This window comes from Balaenoptera physalus (genome assembly GCF_965194825.1).
Source record: "Balaenoptera physalus genome assembly, chromosome: 18".
Classification (NCBI taxonomy): Eukaryota; Metazoa; Chordata; class Mammalia; order Artiodactyla; family Balaenopteridae; genus Balaenoptera; species Balaenoptera physalus.
In genome coordinates, this window is record NC_138899.1 from 57,304,197 (window position 1) to 57,320,410 (window position 16,214).

Sequence of the window (16,214 nt, forward strand, 5' to 3'; positions counted from 1 at the left end):
CAGATGAGTACGCAGGTCACATTATCCAAATACTAAAACAGGAAGGTGGTGATAGTGAGTTAATAATGGACCAGTATGCCAATAGACTTGCTTATCGGTCTGTTAAGTCAGGATTACAAGAAGCATCTAAGACAGTCAAAATGAAGTGCAACTCAAAAATGTTCCCTGTGCAAAGCTCACAGGTGAAAACCAATGATGAACTGTTACTATTCTTAAGTAAAGAACACCAGCAAGGAGTGGATAAAAAAAGACAAAGTAAAATAAGTGGAGGTTACCTTCATAAAAACCCGACTTGTGAATGGACACGGGATACATGCAGAAATGAGTGCTTGGAACTGTATAGTTTTTCAGCCTCTCTCGCTCACAACATTACAAAAGATGTTAAAAAAGAGCTGACGACATCTACAGTTGACTTGCCAAAATCCTTAACAGATTCTTGCCTTTATGAAAAAAATGGATGCGACGAAGATGCCGAGTCTCACTTCGAGCCAGAATTTCCCGCGTCTCTTCAGCCTTCCTCCCAAAATCACAGGTTTTCCCACAGTACGGGCAGCTTGAGTGGGTGTGGTTATGGAGAGACTGTTGTTCAGGCTATCGAACAGTATGCTAACAAAGCAGTGGATGACGCTTTAGAGCTGAGTTCAGGATCTGTAGTCTTCCACATGTCTGAGACCACAAAAGCGGCCGATAGGGTCACTTATGCAGAAAAGTTGTCACCTCTGGTAAGTCAGGCTTGCAGGTATTGTGACCGGAAAGAGCTCCATGACTGCACTGGAAATTCATGTCCACGCTTTCCCAGACCAGATTCACTTGCTAGTAGTAAGCCAGTTTCTAATTCAAAATTAAGCAACATCTACCAGAAATCTAGAATTTTTCATCTCGATGTCCCTCAAATTCACATTGATCTTGATAAGAAGACAGTGCTTGCTGAGAAGATAGTCGCGGAAGCGATTGAAAAGGCAGAGAGAGAGCTGAGCAGTACCAGTTTGGCAGCTGATAGTGGTATCGGACAGGACGGTGTCATCTTTGCTGAAAGCCTCACTACTGAGATAATGACATCGGCGATGAGGAATGTTGGACAGGCTGTTAGCAGGTAAGTTTCCGATTTCTTTCGGGTCTTATGATGAAGTGAAAAGTTAACTTGATCATTTGTGTCTTAGGTCCTGTTCAGCAAGATATGATTATTTTTAATCCTAAATTAACAAAAAATATTCCCTATTACATTTGTGTACTGTTTTATAGCCTACCTGTTACTTTCATAGACACTGTCTCATTATCCCACAACAGCCCTTTGAGGGAAGGAAGGTATGAACTGTTCACTGAGCTGGAAGATGTGGCTTAGCGTGGATAATCACCTTGCCCAAGTTTACAAAGCTGTGAAGTAGGTAAAGTTGAATCAAAGAAACAGCTGGAGAATTTTATACAGCAAATGTTGAGTATCACCATGTTAATGTACTATGAGATTAAATTTTTATTTCTGTTCACAAAGGTAAGTTTTCTTAAAAAGAGTGTAATTTAACCAAACTGCTCTGAAGAAAGCAAAAATTCTCCAAATACTTCCACTCCTGCCACCACTCCTCTTGATAGGCCACCATCTAAGGGGACTGTTCTTCCTGATGGTCCTGCAGTGTTCTGCATTTCAGTAACCGTGTCTTGTGCTCAGCGATACTAACGCCTTAGTTAAAATATTCCCTTTTAACCTTCTTTCTCCCTGGGAAGACATCAGGACCAGCTTGTGTTATTAGTTTGTAGGATTATTTTTGTTAGTCTCACAGAAAGAGAAAATTTCTTGAGTTGAGGAATTTAATTAAGCCAAACGATAATGCCGGATATTTTAGTAGCTTTTGTCAAAGCCATGACAAGCACTGCCTCCTTTCTTGGTCATCTTAAAATAGGGAGATGCAGGAAGATAGTGCTGGGGGTGGCAGTGGGCAGCAGCCGGTGGGGTGCGGTGCAGTTTTCAGTAGGTAGTAGGGAAGCTGCTCTGACAAAGTAACATTTGAGCAAAGAGCCAAAGGTGGAGAAGAGAATAAGGTAAGTGGGAATCAGGCGGAACAGGGTTCCAGGCAAAGGAGTGGGACTGTGCATGTTGGGGAAGCCTCAGAGAAGCTTGTGTGGCTAAAGCGAGGGAGCCAGGGAGAGTAGGAGACCAGTGGAGGTTGTGAGAGGTTGTCACACCTGATGTATGTTATAAGGATTTGGACTCTTATTTTGATTGACGAGAAGCCACTAGAAGGTTTTGACCAGAAGATCAGCATTTTCCCTCTTCATGTTTAAAAATGTGGGGCAAGATAGGGGTATGCGGTTAAGAGATACCAACTACTATGTGTAAAACAAGCAACAAGGATAAATTGTACAGCACAGGGAAACAAATATAGCCATTATTTTGTAAAAGCTTTAAAGGGAGTGTAATCTACAAAAATATTGAATCACTATGTTGTACACCTGAAACTAATTTAATATCATAAATCAACTATACTTCAATAAAAAATTAAAATATCACTTTAAACTGTTACTCCAGAATAAAATGTAGAAGGGACAAATACAGTAATTGAACAGTGAATGACATTTCCTGTGAAGATGGAATAAAAATATAAATGTCTTTTCATTGAGAAAAAAATGAGAGAGGTTATGATCCAAGCTCAAAATCTTGAAGAGATTTGGCTAGTTTGACTATAGGCTTGACAGTACTAGAATTCCTTGAACTACTTTTTTTTTCTTAAATTAAGCCAGAAAAGGGGTAATTTTTGGTACAAATAAAATACTGTCTTACAAAAACTTAGGAACTTGTGCTCCTTCATAGAGGTTCCAGTTGAAAATATGAACTGCTTTAAAGAGAATTTAAATAAATGGTGTGCTTGGGATGGATCCATAATAGATGAACAAGGTGAGTTAGGGATGTTGTGTAGGTGCCTCAGCTAACTTTGAAGTTAGTATGCTCTCCTGCCAAGTCTCTATTAGCAGACACAAACCAAAGGTTAGATGGACACTGGTCTAGCTCTGAATATCACTTCTTGTTTTTGTCATCTTTATCATCAAATGGATAGACCTATAATTCAGAATCTGATGCTTTTGGACTTTGTTTCTTTCTTCCTTCCTTTTTTTTTTTTTTTTTTTTCCAGTCCAAAAGAAATAGAAGACTTTCAGTCAACTGAGTCTTTTGGTAGCCAGCAGATGAATCTCAGTATTGGTGATGACAGCACTGGTAGCTGGTCCAATTTAAGTTTTGAAGATGAACACCAGGATGAAAGCAGTAGTTTTCATCATCTAAGTGAAAGGTGACTATGATTTTGTATGTAATTGCATAGTTCAGGTACTCAGACCTCAGAAGTAAGCTATAAATTTACATTGAGTTTGATTTTAAAATTCTGAATTTGAAAATCTGTTATTTTCAAAGTGTATTTTATTGTTCATAATATATTTCTAATGGTTTTGACATTTATTAAATACAATAACTAGCTGAGCTAAATTTCTTTGAATGTGCCAATAGTTGATTTGAAAAATACTTCATACATTTGATTCTATACCCTTTAAAAAGCTTTACTTGGACTTCTCATGAATTTTTGAGGAAAAAATTTTCTTTCTCACTTTAAAGAGGGTACTTTTTTTTTTCTCTAAAGGATAGGAAAAAGAACAGTTATCTGTAAAAGGCATCAAAATGCCTGTAATTTTCTTGACATGAATGTAGTATCTTTTGGGGGGAAGGATTCCTTACTTGTCCTTTCAGCAACACTGTAACTTGAACATTTATACTTGAATGACTGAAAATACATGAACTCATTATAAAAATATGGTTTTGTACAGTAGAAGTCACTTCATATATCATTTTCTCAGTTAACTTTGTTCATTAAAATAGTTTTGGAATATTTTATTAATTATGATAACAGTTGTTTCTTATATTCTTAACTCTGTAAAGGCCTAAATGGCTTTTCACCTGTTAGAACAGCAGAGAAGCTGCTTAACTCTGTAAAGGCCTATATGGCTTTTCACCTGTTAGAACAGCAGAGAAGCTGCTTAACTCTGTAAAGGCCTAAATGGCTTTTCACCTGTTAGAACACATCGTCTCAGAGTATTTTGTTTGATGCTTGGATTAACCAGTAAGTCTTAATATTTTTATAAAGTATCTATTTTGTCATAATTTCTTAAAATGTGACGTAAACCACCAGTATTTTACAAAATCTAAATCCAAAAAGGCAGTCTTTAAAACTGGAAGCAGGAAGTGGGGGTAATATCACAGATCATCATTTGGCCCTTCCCATAACTTTAGAGTAGAATATTGAACACTTAAATTCTTCTCTCATCTTTGAGAAGCAGGCTTCTAGAATTTCAGTTGGGGGTTGACATTGTTGCTTACGGAATCCTGGTGTTAAAGTGGGAGAACAAGGGTTAGAGGCTAGTGGCATTAGGAGGACTGTAGCTGGTTGAACGACTTGGTATGGAATGTTATCTAATTTGACGAAAAGAGGGAGGCGCCTACCAAGGTCTGTCCTTGGTTCTTCCTCTTCAGCATTATTTTATTAGTGATGTAGAACACTTAGTATTTGTGAGTGACTCAAAACAAAGATGAAAAGGTAATCCCATTAACAGAACCAAGGTTCAGAAAGACCAAATCAGGCTGAGGCTAAACTAATAATGTTTAACATAGGTAAATGCATTTAGGTTCAGAAAATTAATTATTTGAATTCAGGATGGGGAAAACCTGACTTGATAGCATTTTGTCAGAAGAACACCTGTGGTTTTAATTGACTATAGAATTAATAAGAACTAATGATGCTGTGTGGCCTTAAGGTTCAGGCACAAAGAAAAACTTAGTGGGGCTCATCCAGGGTTGGTGGTGTGCTTGCCTCCCAGAGATGAAGATTCCCTGGGTCATTGGAGGGTCCCAAGATACTGCAGGCTTGATAAGTACCTCCGATTATTTTAAAGCAAGTGATTCAGAGACCACACTTAAGATTCAGAGACCACACTTAAGATACATGGCTTTAGTGTGGAAATGGGTCAGAATTTTAATTTTGTAATTTTTTTCTGTGCTTAGATAATCATTCTATTAATAGAAGTAAATATGGTGTTTGAGATCATTAATTTTCTCTTTCTCTTTGGCTCACAGCTCTCTATCCATTCTGTATTTCCATATTTTCTCATTTTTGGTTTGTCTGGCAACAGACTACATGGGCAAAAATTCTGGTTGGTTTAATGGTTTTATAATAGATCTATATTTGTTTGAACATAGGGTTGAAAAGACACTGATCAGTTTTAACTTTTATTCTGTAATGCATTATGGTTTGTGACAGTTTGATAGTGCTAGAGTTAATATGGATACGTTAATTATTGAGATGGCCTGGAAACTAGAACTTTTAAATAATCATCCCCTTTTTTGGTAACTTGTCAACATTTACTGATGCATCAAAGATGATTTTATGTTAATTCATTCTTTAGAACCAAAATTTTGGTTTGTGTGAATATTAATTTTTATAATTGTCTAGCCTAATATGGGGAAATATAGCTGCTTATCACTGCAAACTAATGTGTGCTTACTAATTATTTTAATGATTAGAATTTTTAAAAATTGCATGTTTAGATTTTAATCTGAAAAACTGAATTTAGTTTTATTTCTGAACGCAGTTGCTTTTTGTGTTGTATCGCTTTGCTGCACTTGTAGAACGTAGCTGCTTTCTTCTTTTGATTAGGTAGCGTGAGAAGGTGTCTGTGTGGCGTTAGTGACTGGCTGATCAGACAAGTGTAATGCTTGATTAGACCTTGGTTATTCAATATTCTGAAGAAAATGTATATTATTTGCCACCTACTGAATTATACATAATTAATGAAATGAAGGTAATTGACATAATAAGAGTATTTTAAAATCAGAAGACAGCTTTTCTCCCAGTAGTTAGAAAAGGTCTATTTGGGACTGTGTTTTGGTGTCTGCCATCCCATCCCTTTCCCCATCCTCCATCACCACCCTGGCCCATCACTGTTTGCACTATCTAAAGACTTGAGAGAATGTTAACCTGTGGTTTTTTTGTTTTTAAACTTTATCCAAACTGAAGAGCATTGGCTTTCTACAAATTATATCCTAAGCTTTGCCATAGACAGTAATTTCATTGTGAAACTTCTTAGTTCATGCATTCATTTACTGTCCTAAAAGTCATTGTCTTAATCTGTAAAATAAATACACATTTAGAACAATTTTCATGAACTTTTGAGGACAAGTAAGAAAACTCCCAAATCTCTGAAGCTGTCAGATACCTTGTACAGTAGCAGCGATGGTCTTTACGTAACTCCACAGATGCTACACCCACCGTGGCAGCTTCAGAACGTCCACAGTTACCACTGACGCATGCTGTTCCAAGGAAAACCAGGGTCGTCTTTACCATTCATTTGCTAGTTCAGCTCTGTTCTTTTCTTCCTCTGGCAGTAATGGTAACAGCAGTAGCTGGAGCAGTCTTGGTTTAGAAGGAGATTTGTATGAGGACAATTTATCCTTTCCAACATCAGACAGGTTGGTCCAGTCCAGAAACCTAAACACTGATGAGTCTTTCACCACTAATGCATGATGTCATATTCTTAAAAGAATGTCGGTTACAGTGCCAATGTGTATCAACCTGCTTTTCTCCTATATTTTGACATGATTCTGCTTGATAAATTTACATCTAATGAAAAAATTCAACTATGCTAAGATGTGACTGACGTCTAATTGCAAAATGTGTTAGTTCTATGCATGTGTTGCACTGCTTGCTATTTTTCATTCTACCAATTACTGTTTCATTAAAAAGAGCTTGCTTCCTACAGGATTTCTGTTGTTTTGTTTTGGTTTTTTGTTCTTGTATGCAGTTTTATTTATAAGAAAGGTATAGAAAAAATGTTTTTACTATGTTAAAAAAATATACAAATGGCATCAGCAGAAGCATTAATAAATAATTATTCATGGCATTCTGCAATATTCAGATGCTGTGTTATCTAAAACCAAATTAGAATGTTTTGGCTTTAAATTATTTTAAATTAAATTTTATTATGTAATTACTTGACGCTGTATAGATATCATGGTTAGGTAGAACTTCTCAGTTATTGATAACTTACCTTTAGGCATCATTTGCAATTCAGATTTTAACATGAAATGGTGTGAGAAGCAAAGCTTCCTTTTTATTGTCATTTCTCCCCTTTTAAAATATCATATGTCATGTTGTATCATTCATTTTTTACCACGTTTTAAGAATTGGCTTTAGTACCATTATTAATTAAAGCTTTTTTTTTTTTTTTAACTGCTTCTGCTACTTCATTCAATAAGTGATGGGCCAGATGATAAAGATGAAGAGCATGAGGATGATGTAGAAGGTAACTAACTGACAATTTGTTTTTTCAAAGTGTTTGCATGTTTTTTTATAAGGTTCTTTAGAAAAGTCTTTAATGTTTGTGTTTGTACATTTTCATCAGATAGGCGCTGGGTTGTTACAAATCAGGGTTTTTACATTACAAACCAGGGTATTCTTTTTTGTTTTGTTTTGTTTAAATTCATTGGTTTATTTGCATAAGATTTTACTAGACTTGGAATATTAAGCAATACAGACATACAAAAATAAAAGACATTTATAATAACCTATATGAAGTCAGATTAAATGGGAAATACTAACTGAAGACTTTTAATAATAACTGAGAAAAAATCATTTTACATTTCACAATGGTATTTTTTCCCTTCCCTTTTGGTTATTAATGTCTTTTGGGATCCCTTCAATACAATATTATTCATTTAAACTATTCAATGTAACTTGAAATAATATTCGTTAGAACAAACTTTGATTTATTTTTAAATTGTTTTCCATTAAAATTACAAAAATTTGTAACTAGAGTAGACCCAAGAGAAGTTCTTGTTCAAATTTTTTATTGTACAGATAATACAATAAAGGAATTGAAAGATGAAGAAATATTCCAAATCAAGGTATTCTTGACTAATCTAACCAGTGTCAGATCCTTTGCTGAGCAGTTTGTGTTATTTGATTGCTAAACTAAGGAAGTACTCATCAGTGTAAAGACTGAACTACTTTAAAAGAATTATTCAATTATTTGAGAGAGAAATTCATGATAATCTCTTCATATAATTATCTTTTTCAAAATATAAAATTCTTACATTATGAGATATAATTTATTATCATATCACATGTCAGTTTGTTTTGCTGTCAACCTTACATAAATCAATAAGTAAAAATAAAAGATATTTTAAAATAGATTCTTCCTTTCCTCAATTCCAGTCTTACACTCACACATATACTTGAAGAAAATATTCGTTTCTTCCTTTAATGAACATGGTTCCAAAGATATAAATACTAGATACCATTGGTCACAGGCTGTTCAGTATTGTTTTTGTAACTAGGAATAAACTGGGAGGTTAATTATATGTAGATATGTCATTACTCAGCTTTAGAGATTATAGTCATCTCTCATTATATAGAAAATTGTAGCTAACTTTCAAATTTGTTAAGTTAGAAATTGGTAAATTAGGAGATGGATTGATGTATATTTATAAATGATTCAAAATTATGGAAATCCTAAGGCAACAAACTTCATTTTTTTTGTTATTGTTTGTAATTGCAGGATGTCAGTTCTTTCTCTTTTCGCTAGGGTTGAGTAACCTCTCCAAAGACAAGTCATTCTTAGGCCAGGCAACCAGGAACCCTGAACTGAGAAATCCAGTGGTACAGAGAACATTTCAACCCCATGACCTCTGCAGAATTTACAGAATGGCCCAAAGACTTTGTCTGGTACCATCGTCTGCCGGACCCATTTTTGACTGAAAGTCAGAGGGGAGAGAGGAGAGAAATGATAATACATTTATGTTAAGAGAATAGTGTGGACCAGTCTTTTTAAATGAAAAATTTTAGGGGTCAATACGAATCCTAAAAATGATTAGTAGTGGTCTAGAATGCCCTGCAAACTGTAAAAAAAAGAATCAGGGACATTCACCAACAAATGTCCATTACTGGTGCAAATTGGTGCCATGTCTACCAGCATGCCCCATTGCTGGCCTCTTGTGTGGGAGGCCCACCACTAAGCAGCAGTGTTAAACACACGATATTGGTGCACGGGCATTAGTTTTATAGTCAACAGGGATTCATCTTTTTTATGTTGAAATCATAATTTTCATTAAAAATTAAACTTGAGAACAGTGTCTTATTTATAATAAGGGTGTACCAGAAAATTCCCTGGTTTAGCTTTTGGGAGGTAAGTGGTTGCATATGACTTTTTTTTTTTTTTTTTGTATTTTGCCTAAAGAGTGAAGTGATTAAGAGCATGGAGCCAGACCGCCTGTGTTTATATCCTGGCTCAGCCATTTCCGGCTGTGAGACTCTGGATCTCTCTCTGCCTCAGATTCCTCACCTGTAAAATGAGATGATAGCAGTTCCGTCCTCACAGGGTGCTTGTGAGGATTAAAGGAGTTTGTATATGTAAAGAGATTAAAACAATACTTAGGATGTAATATGTGCAATACAAGTGTTCACTGCTGCTGCTATTTCTCTTAGTTCAGAAAGCTTTCTTAAAGTCCATTTAATATATTTATTTGAGGTTTTTATTTGTGTTTTATTTATATTTTGATTGTAATTGTAGCATTTCAGTTTTTTTTTTTTTCAGCTTTACCTAGATTATATTTTGACACAAATTATGGCATTTGGGAATTGGCTCTTGAATTCAATACCTGAGAATAGAGTTTTGCATTTGTGCTGTCACAAATGATCAAAGCTGTTCCTTTGTTTTAGCATTATTTTGCCTTTTCAAAGTAATGCTTTAGTTGATGTTATGGTGCAGTTAAGAAAAGATGAATTTTCTTCCAGAATTCCTTGGACTCTTAAGAAATGGAAAATGCTTATATGTCCTTGGAAAGCAGAGCACTGAGAGTTGAATTGATGAGTTTCATTTCATATCGTTTCAATTTAAATATTAGGTTCAGAGCAAGATGGAAATACTCTGCTAATTGCGAATGTTGACATGGAGCCATGCACAGTAGACCCCCAGCTAAGGATTATTCTTCAGTGGCTCGTTGCCTCTGAGGCCGAAGTTGCAGAACTTTATTTTCATGACTCTGCAAAGAAGGAGTTTATACAAGTAAGTACCTACCTTATAGGGTGGTTGTGAGGACACGGTATATGATGTTCTGTGTCACATGGTTGATAGAAAGTGGGTAAATGCCCAGGTAGTAGAGTCCAGTGGTTGGACTCAGGTATCAGCTCCGCCTCTCTCTAGCAGTGTAACCTTGGGTAAGTTCACCAGTCTCAGTTTCTTTATCTGTACAGTGGAAATGAGTATAGAATTTACCTTGCAGAGGTTTGTGAGGATTAAATATAATACTGTAAAAAAAAATGCTTAATCTACTGCCTGGCACATCCAAAGTTTTCAAAGTTAGGTGCCTTTAATAAGCATTTCATGAGTTTTCTGTCTTATCATCGATTGGATGGACCTATGACTTCAGGTCAAATGCACTGGAAAGAAGGAAATCAATCATAAAGAACTTGGGGGAAATAAGAGATTTACAAAATTATAGTTATTTCTGGGCAAGTGATAGTGTTTGTGGAAATAAACCATGGAAAGGATGAGTCATATGATGTATGGTCTTTACACTCTGTAATGCTTGGGTCACTGATGTAGAACTGAATGAATCAATCCATATTAGAAATAGGGTCTTACTGCCAGTAGAAGTTCTGGGAAGTACTCCTTGGTGTGAGCCCTCCCAGAGTCTGCCATTAGCCCCACCAAAGAGCCTGGGTAGGCTCCAGTGTTGGGTCGCCTCAGGCCAAACAACCAACAGGGAGGGAACCCAGCCCCACCCATCATCAGACAAGCGGATTAAAGTTTTACTGAGCTCTGACCACCAGAGCAACAGCCAGCTCTACCCACCACCAATCCCTCCCATCAGGAAACTTGCACAAGCCTCTTAGATGGCCTCATCCACCAGAGGGCAGACAGCAGAAGAACTACAGTCCTTCAGCCTGTGGAACAAAAACCACATTCACAGAAAGATAGACAAGATGAAAAGGCAGAGGGGTTATGTACCAGATGAAGGAACAAGATAAAACCCCAGAAAAACAACTAAATGAAGTGGAGATAGGCAACCTTCCAGAAAAAGAATTCAGAATAATGATAGTGAAGATGATCCAGGCCCTCGGAAAAAGAATGGAGGCAAAGATCGAAAAGATGAAAGAAATGTTTAACAAAGACCTAGAAGAATTAAAGAACAAACAAACAGAGATAAACAATGCAATAACTGAAATGAAAACTACACTAGAAGGAATCAATACCAGAATAACTGAGGCAGAAGAACGGATAAGTGACCTGGAAGACAGAATGGTGGAATTTACTGCCATGGGACAGAATAAAGAAAAAAGAATGAAAAGAAATGAAGACAGCCTAAGAGACCTCTGGGACAACATTAAACGCAACAACATTCGCATTAAAGGGGTCCCAGAAGGAGAAGAGAGACAGAAAGGACCAGAGAAAATATTTGAAGAGATTGTAGTCGAAAAGTTCCCTAACATGGGAAAGGAAATAGCCACCCAAGTCCAGGAAGCGCAGCGAGTCCCATACAGGATAAACCCAAGGAAAAACACGCTGAGACACATAGTAATCAAATTGGCAAAAATTAAAGACAAAGAAAAATTATTGAAAGCAGCAAGGGAAAAATGACAAATAACATACAATGGAACTCCCATAAGGTTAACAACTGATTTCTCAGCACAAACTCTACAAGCCAGAAGGGAGTGGCATGATATACTTAAAGTGATGAAAGGGAAGAACCTACAACCAAGATTACTCTAACCAGCAAGGATCTCATTCAGATTCAAAGGAGAAATCAAAAGCTTTACAGACAAGCAAAAGGTAAGGGAATTCAGCACCATGAAACCAGCTCTATAACAAATGCTAAAGGAACTTCTCTAAGTGGGAAACACAAGAAAAGAAAAGGACCTACAAAAACAAACCCAAAACAATTAAGAAAATGGTCATAGGAACATACATATCGATAATTACCTTAAACGTGAATGGATTAAACACCCCAACCGAAAGACATAGACTGGCTGAATGGATACAAAAACAAGACCCATATATATGCTATCTACAAGAGACCCACTTCAGACCTAGGGACACATTCAGACTGAAAGTGAGGGGATGGAAAAAGATATTCCATGCAAATAGAGATCAAAAGAAAGCTGGAGTAGCAATACTTATATCAGATAAAATAGACTTTAAAATAAAGAATGCTACAAGAGACAAGGAAGGACACTATGTAATGATCAAGGGATCAACCCAAGAAGAAGATGTAACAATTATAAATATATATGCACCCAACATAGGAGCACCTCAATACATAAGGCAACTACTAACAGCTCTAAAAGAGGAAATCGACAGCAACACAATAATAGTGGGGGACTTTAACACCTCACTTACACCAATGGTCAGATCATTCAAACAGAAAATTAATAAGGAAACAGAAGCTTTAAATGACACAATAGACTAGATAGATTTAATTGATATTTATAGTACATTCCATCCAAAAAGAGCAGATTACACTTTTTTCTCAAGTGCGCACAGAACATTCTCCAGGATACATCACATCTTGGGTCACAAATCAAGCCTCAGTAAATTTAAGAAAATTGAAATCATATCAAGCATCTTTTCTGACCACAACGCTATGAGATTAGAAATCAATTACAGGGAAAAAAAACGTAAAAAACAAAAACACATGGAGGCTAAACAATATGTTACTAAATAACCAAGAGATCAATGAAATCAAAGAGAAAATAAAAAAATACCTGGAGAAAAATGACAATGAAAACATGACGATCCAAAACCTATGGGATGCAGCAAAAACAGTTCTAAGAGGGAAGTTTATAGCTATACAAGCCTACTTCACGAAACAAGAAAAATCTCAAATAAACAATCTAACGTTTCACCTAAAGGAACTAGAGAAAGAAGAACAAACAAAACCCAAAGTTAGCAGAAGGAAAGAAACTATAAAGAAAAGAGCAGAAATAAATGAAATAGAAACAAAGAAAACAATAGCAAAGATCAATAAAACTAAAAGCTGGTTCTTTGAGAAGATAAACAAAATTGATAAACCATTAGCCAGACTCATCAAGAAAAAGAGGGAGAGAACTCAAATCAATAAAATTAGAAATGAAAAAGGAGAAGTTACAACAGACACCGAAGAACTAGAGAGCATCCAAAGAGACTACTACAAGCAACTCTATGACGATAAAATGGACAACCTGGAAGAAATGGACAAATTCTTAGAAAGGTATAACCTTCCATGACTGAACCAGGAAGAAACAGAAAATATGAATAGACCAATCACAAGTAATGAAACTGAAACTGTGATTAAAAATCTTCCAACAAACAAAAGTGCAGGACCCGATGGCTTCACAGGTGAATTCTATCAAACCTTTAGCGAAGAGCTAACACCCATCCTTCTCAAACTCTTCCAAAAAGTTGCAGAGGAAGGAACACTCCCAAACTCATTCTGTGAGGCCACCATCACCCTGATACCAAAACCAGACAAAGATACTACAAAAAAAGAAAATTGCATACCAGTATCATTGATGAATATAGATGCAGAAATCCTCAACAAAATACTAGCAATCAGAATCCAACAACACATTAAAAGGATCATACACCATGATCAAGTGGGATTTATCCCAGGGATGCAAGGATTCTTCAATATATGCAAGTCAATCAATGTGATACACTATATTAACAAATTGAAGGATGAAAACCATATCATCATCTCAATAGATGCAGAAAAGGCTTTTGACAAAATTCAACACTGATTTATGATAAAAACTCTCCAGAAAGTGGGCATAGAGGGAACCTACTTCAACATAATAAGCGCCATATACGACAAACCCACAGCAAACATCATTCTCAATGGTGAAAAACTGAAAGCATTTCCTCTAAGATCAGGAACAAGACAAGGATGTCCACTCTCACCACTATTATTCAACATAGTTTTGGAAGTCCTAGCCACGGCAATCAGGGAAGAAAAGGAATACAAATTGGAAAAGAAGAAGTAAAACTGTCACTGTTTGCAGATTATATGATGCTATACATATAGAATCCTAAACATGCCACCAGAAAACTACTAGAGCTAATCAATGAATTTGGTAAAGTTGCAGGATACAAAATTAATGCACAGAAATCTCTTGCATTCCTATACACTAATGATGAAAAATCTGAAAGAGAATTTAAGGAAACACTCCCATTTACCATTGCAACAAAAAGAATAAAATACCTAGGAATAAACCTACCTAAGGAGACAAAAGACCTGTATGCAGAAAACTATAAGACACTGATGAAAGAAAGATGATACCAACAGATGGAGAGATATACCATGTTCTTGGATTGGAAGAATCAATATTGTGAAAATGACTATACTACCCAAAGCAATTTACAGATTCAGTGCAATCCCTATCAAATTACCAATGCTATTTTTTACAGAACTAGAACAAAACATCTTAAAATTTGTATGGAGACACAGAAGACCCCGAATAGCCAAAGCAGTCTTGAGGGAAAAAAACGGAGCTGGAGGAATCAGACTCCCGACTTCAGACTATACTACAAGGCTACAGTAATCAAGACAATATGGTACTGGCACAAAAACAGAAATATAGATCAATGGAACAGGATAGAAAGCCCAGAGATAAACCCACTTACCTATGGTCAACTAATGTATGACAAAGGAGGCAAGGATATAAAATGGAGAAAAGACAGTCTCTTCAATAAGTGGTGCTGGGAAAACTGGACAGCTACATGGAAAAGAATGAAATTAGAACACTCCCTAACACCATACACAAAAAGAAACTCAAAATGGATTAGAGACCTAAATGTAAGACCGGGCACTATAAAACTCTTAGAGGAAAACATAGGAAGAACACTCTTTGACATAAATCACAGCAAGGTCTTTTTTGATCCACCTCCTAGAGTAATGGAAATTAAAACAAAAATAAACAAATGGAACCTAATGAAACTTAAACGCTTTTGCACAGCAAAGGAAACCATAAACAAGACCAAAAGACAACCCTCAGAATGGGAGAAAATATTTGCAAACTGATCAGTGGACAAAGGATTAATCTCCAAAATATATAAACAACTCATGCAGCTCAATATTAAAAAAACAAACAACCCGATCCAAAAATGGGCAGAAGACCTAAATAGACATTTCTCCAAAGCAGACATACAGGTGGCCAAGAAGCCCATGAAAAGCTGCTCAACATCACTAATTATTAGAGAAATGCAAATCAAAACCAGTTAGAATGGGCATCATCAGAAAATCTACAAACAACAAATGCTGGAGAGGGTGTGGAGAAAAGGGAACCCTCTTGCACTGTTGGTGGGAATGTAAATTGATACAGCCACTATGGAGAACAGTATGGAGGTTCCTTAAAGAACTAAAAATAGTATTACCATATGACCCAGCAATCCCACTAGGCACATACCCAGAGAAAACCATAATTCAGAAAGACACATGCACCCGAATGTTCATTGCAGCACTATTTACAATAGCCAGGTCATGGAAGCAACCGAAGCGTCCATCAACAGACGAATGGATAAAAAAGAAATGGTATGTATATACAATGGAATATTACTCAGCCATGAAAAGGAACGAAATTGGGTCATTTGTAGTGACGTGGATGGATCTAGAGACTGTCATAGAGAGTGAAGTAAGTCAGAAAGACAAAAACAAATATCGTATATTAATGCATATGTGTGGAATGTAGAAAAATGGTACAGATGAACCGGTTTGCAGGGCAGAAATTGAGACACAGATGTAGAGAACAAACATATGGACACCAAGCGTGGAAAGCAGCGGGGGGTGTAGGTCGTAGTGTGATGAATTGGGAGATTGGAATTGACATGTATACACTGATGTGTATAAAGTTGATGACTAATATGATAATAAATTTTTCAAAAAATAAGCATTTCATGTATTCATATGAAAAGATAGAGTTATTCTTTGTATTTAATTGATTCATGATTGTGCCTAGTAATTAGTGTGTCTCTTCTGTTAATCCAGTTTCATTAGTATGAGAAGCTGGCATAAGCAAAAGCCAATAAACATTTAAACATTTAATAAGGGACAATAGTTCACTTTGAGCATTTAATAGGGTTCTAATAATAGAACATTCAGGTTAGATGCACTAGTAGGATATTTCTATTGATAACTTACTGTGTGCCAAGTA

General features: G+C 36.1%; 1 protein-coding gene across 1 annotated transcript in view; it reads left to right on the plus strand.

Moving 5' to 3' along the window:
* AKAP11 (A-kinase anchoring protein 11) overlaps positions 1 to 16,214 on the plus strand; it is a 52,685-nt gene that overhangs the window by 30,407 nt on the left and 6,064 nt on the right. The window contains 5 exon segments of the mRNA XM_082434982.1: positions 4 to 1,093; positions 3,123 to 3,278; positions 6,416 to 6,499; positions 7,286 to 7,332; positions 9,932 to 10,092. Coding sequence (XP_082291108.1) covers positions 4 to 1,093; positions 3,123 to 3,278; positions 6,416 to 6,499; positions 7,286 to 7,332; positions 9,932 to 10,092 — 1,538 coding nt within the window.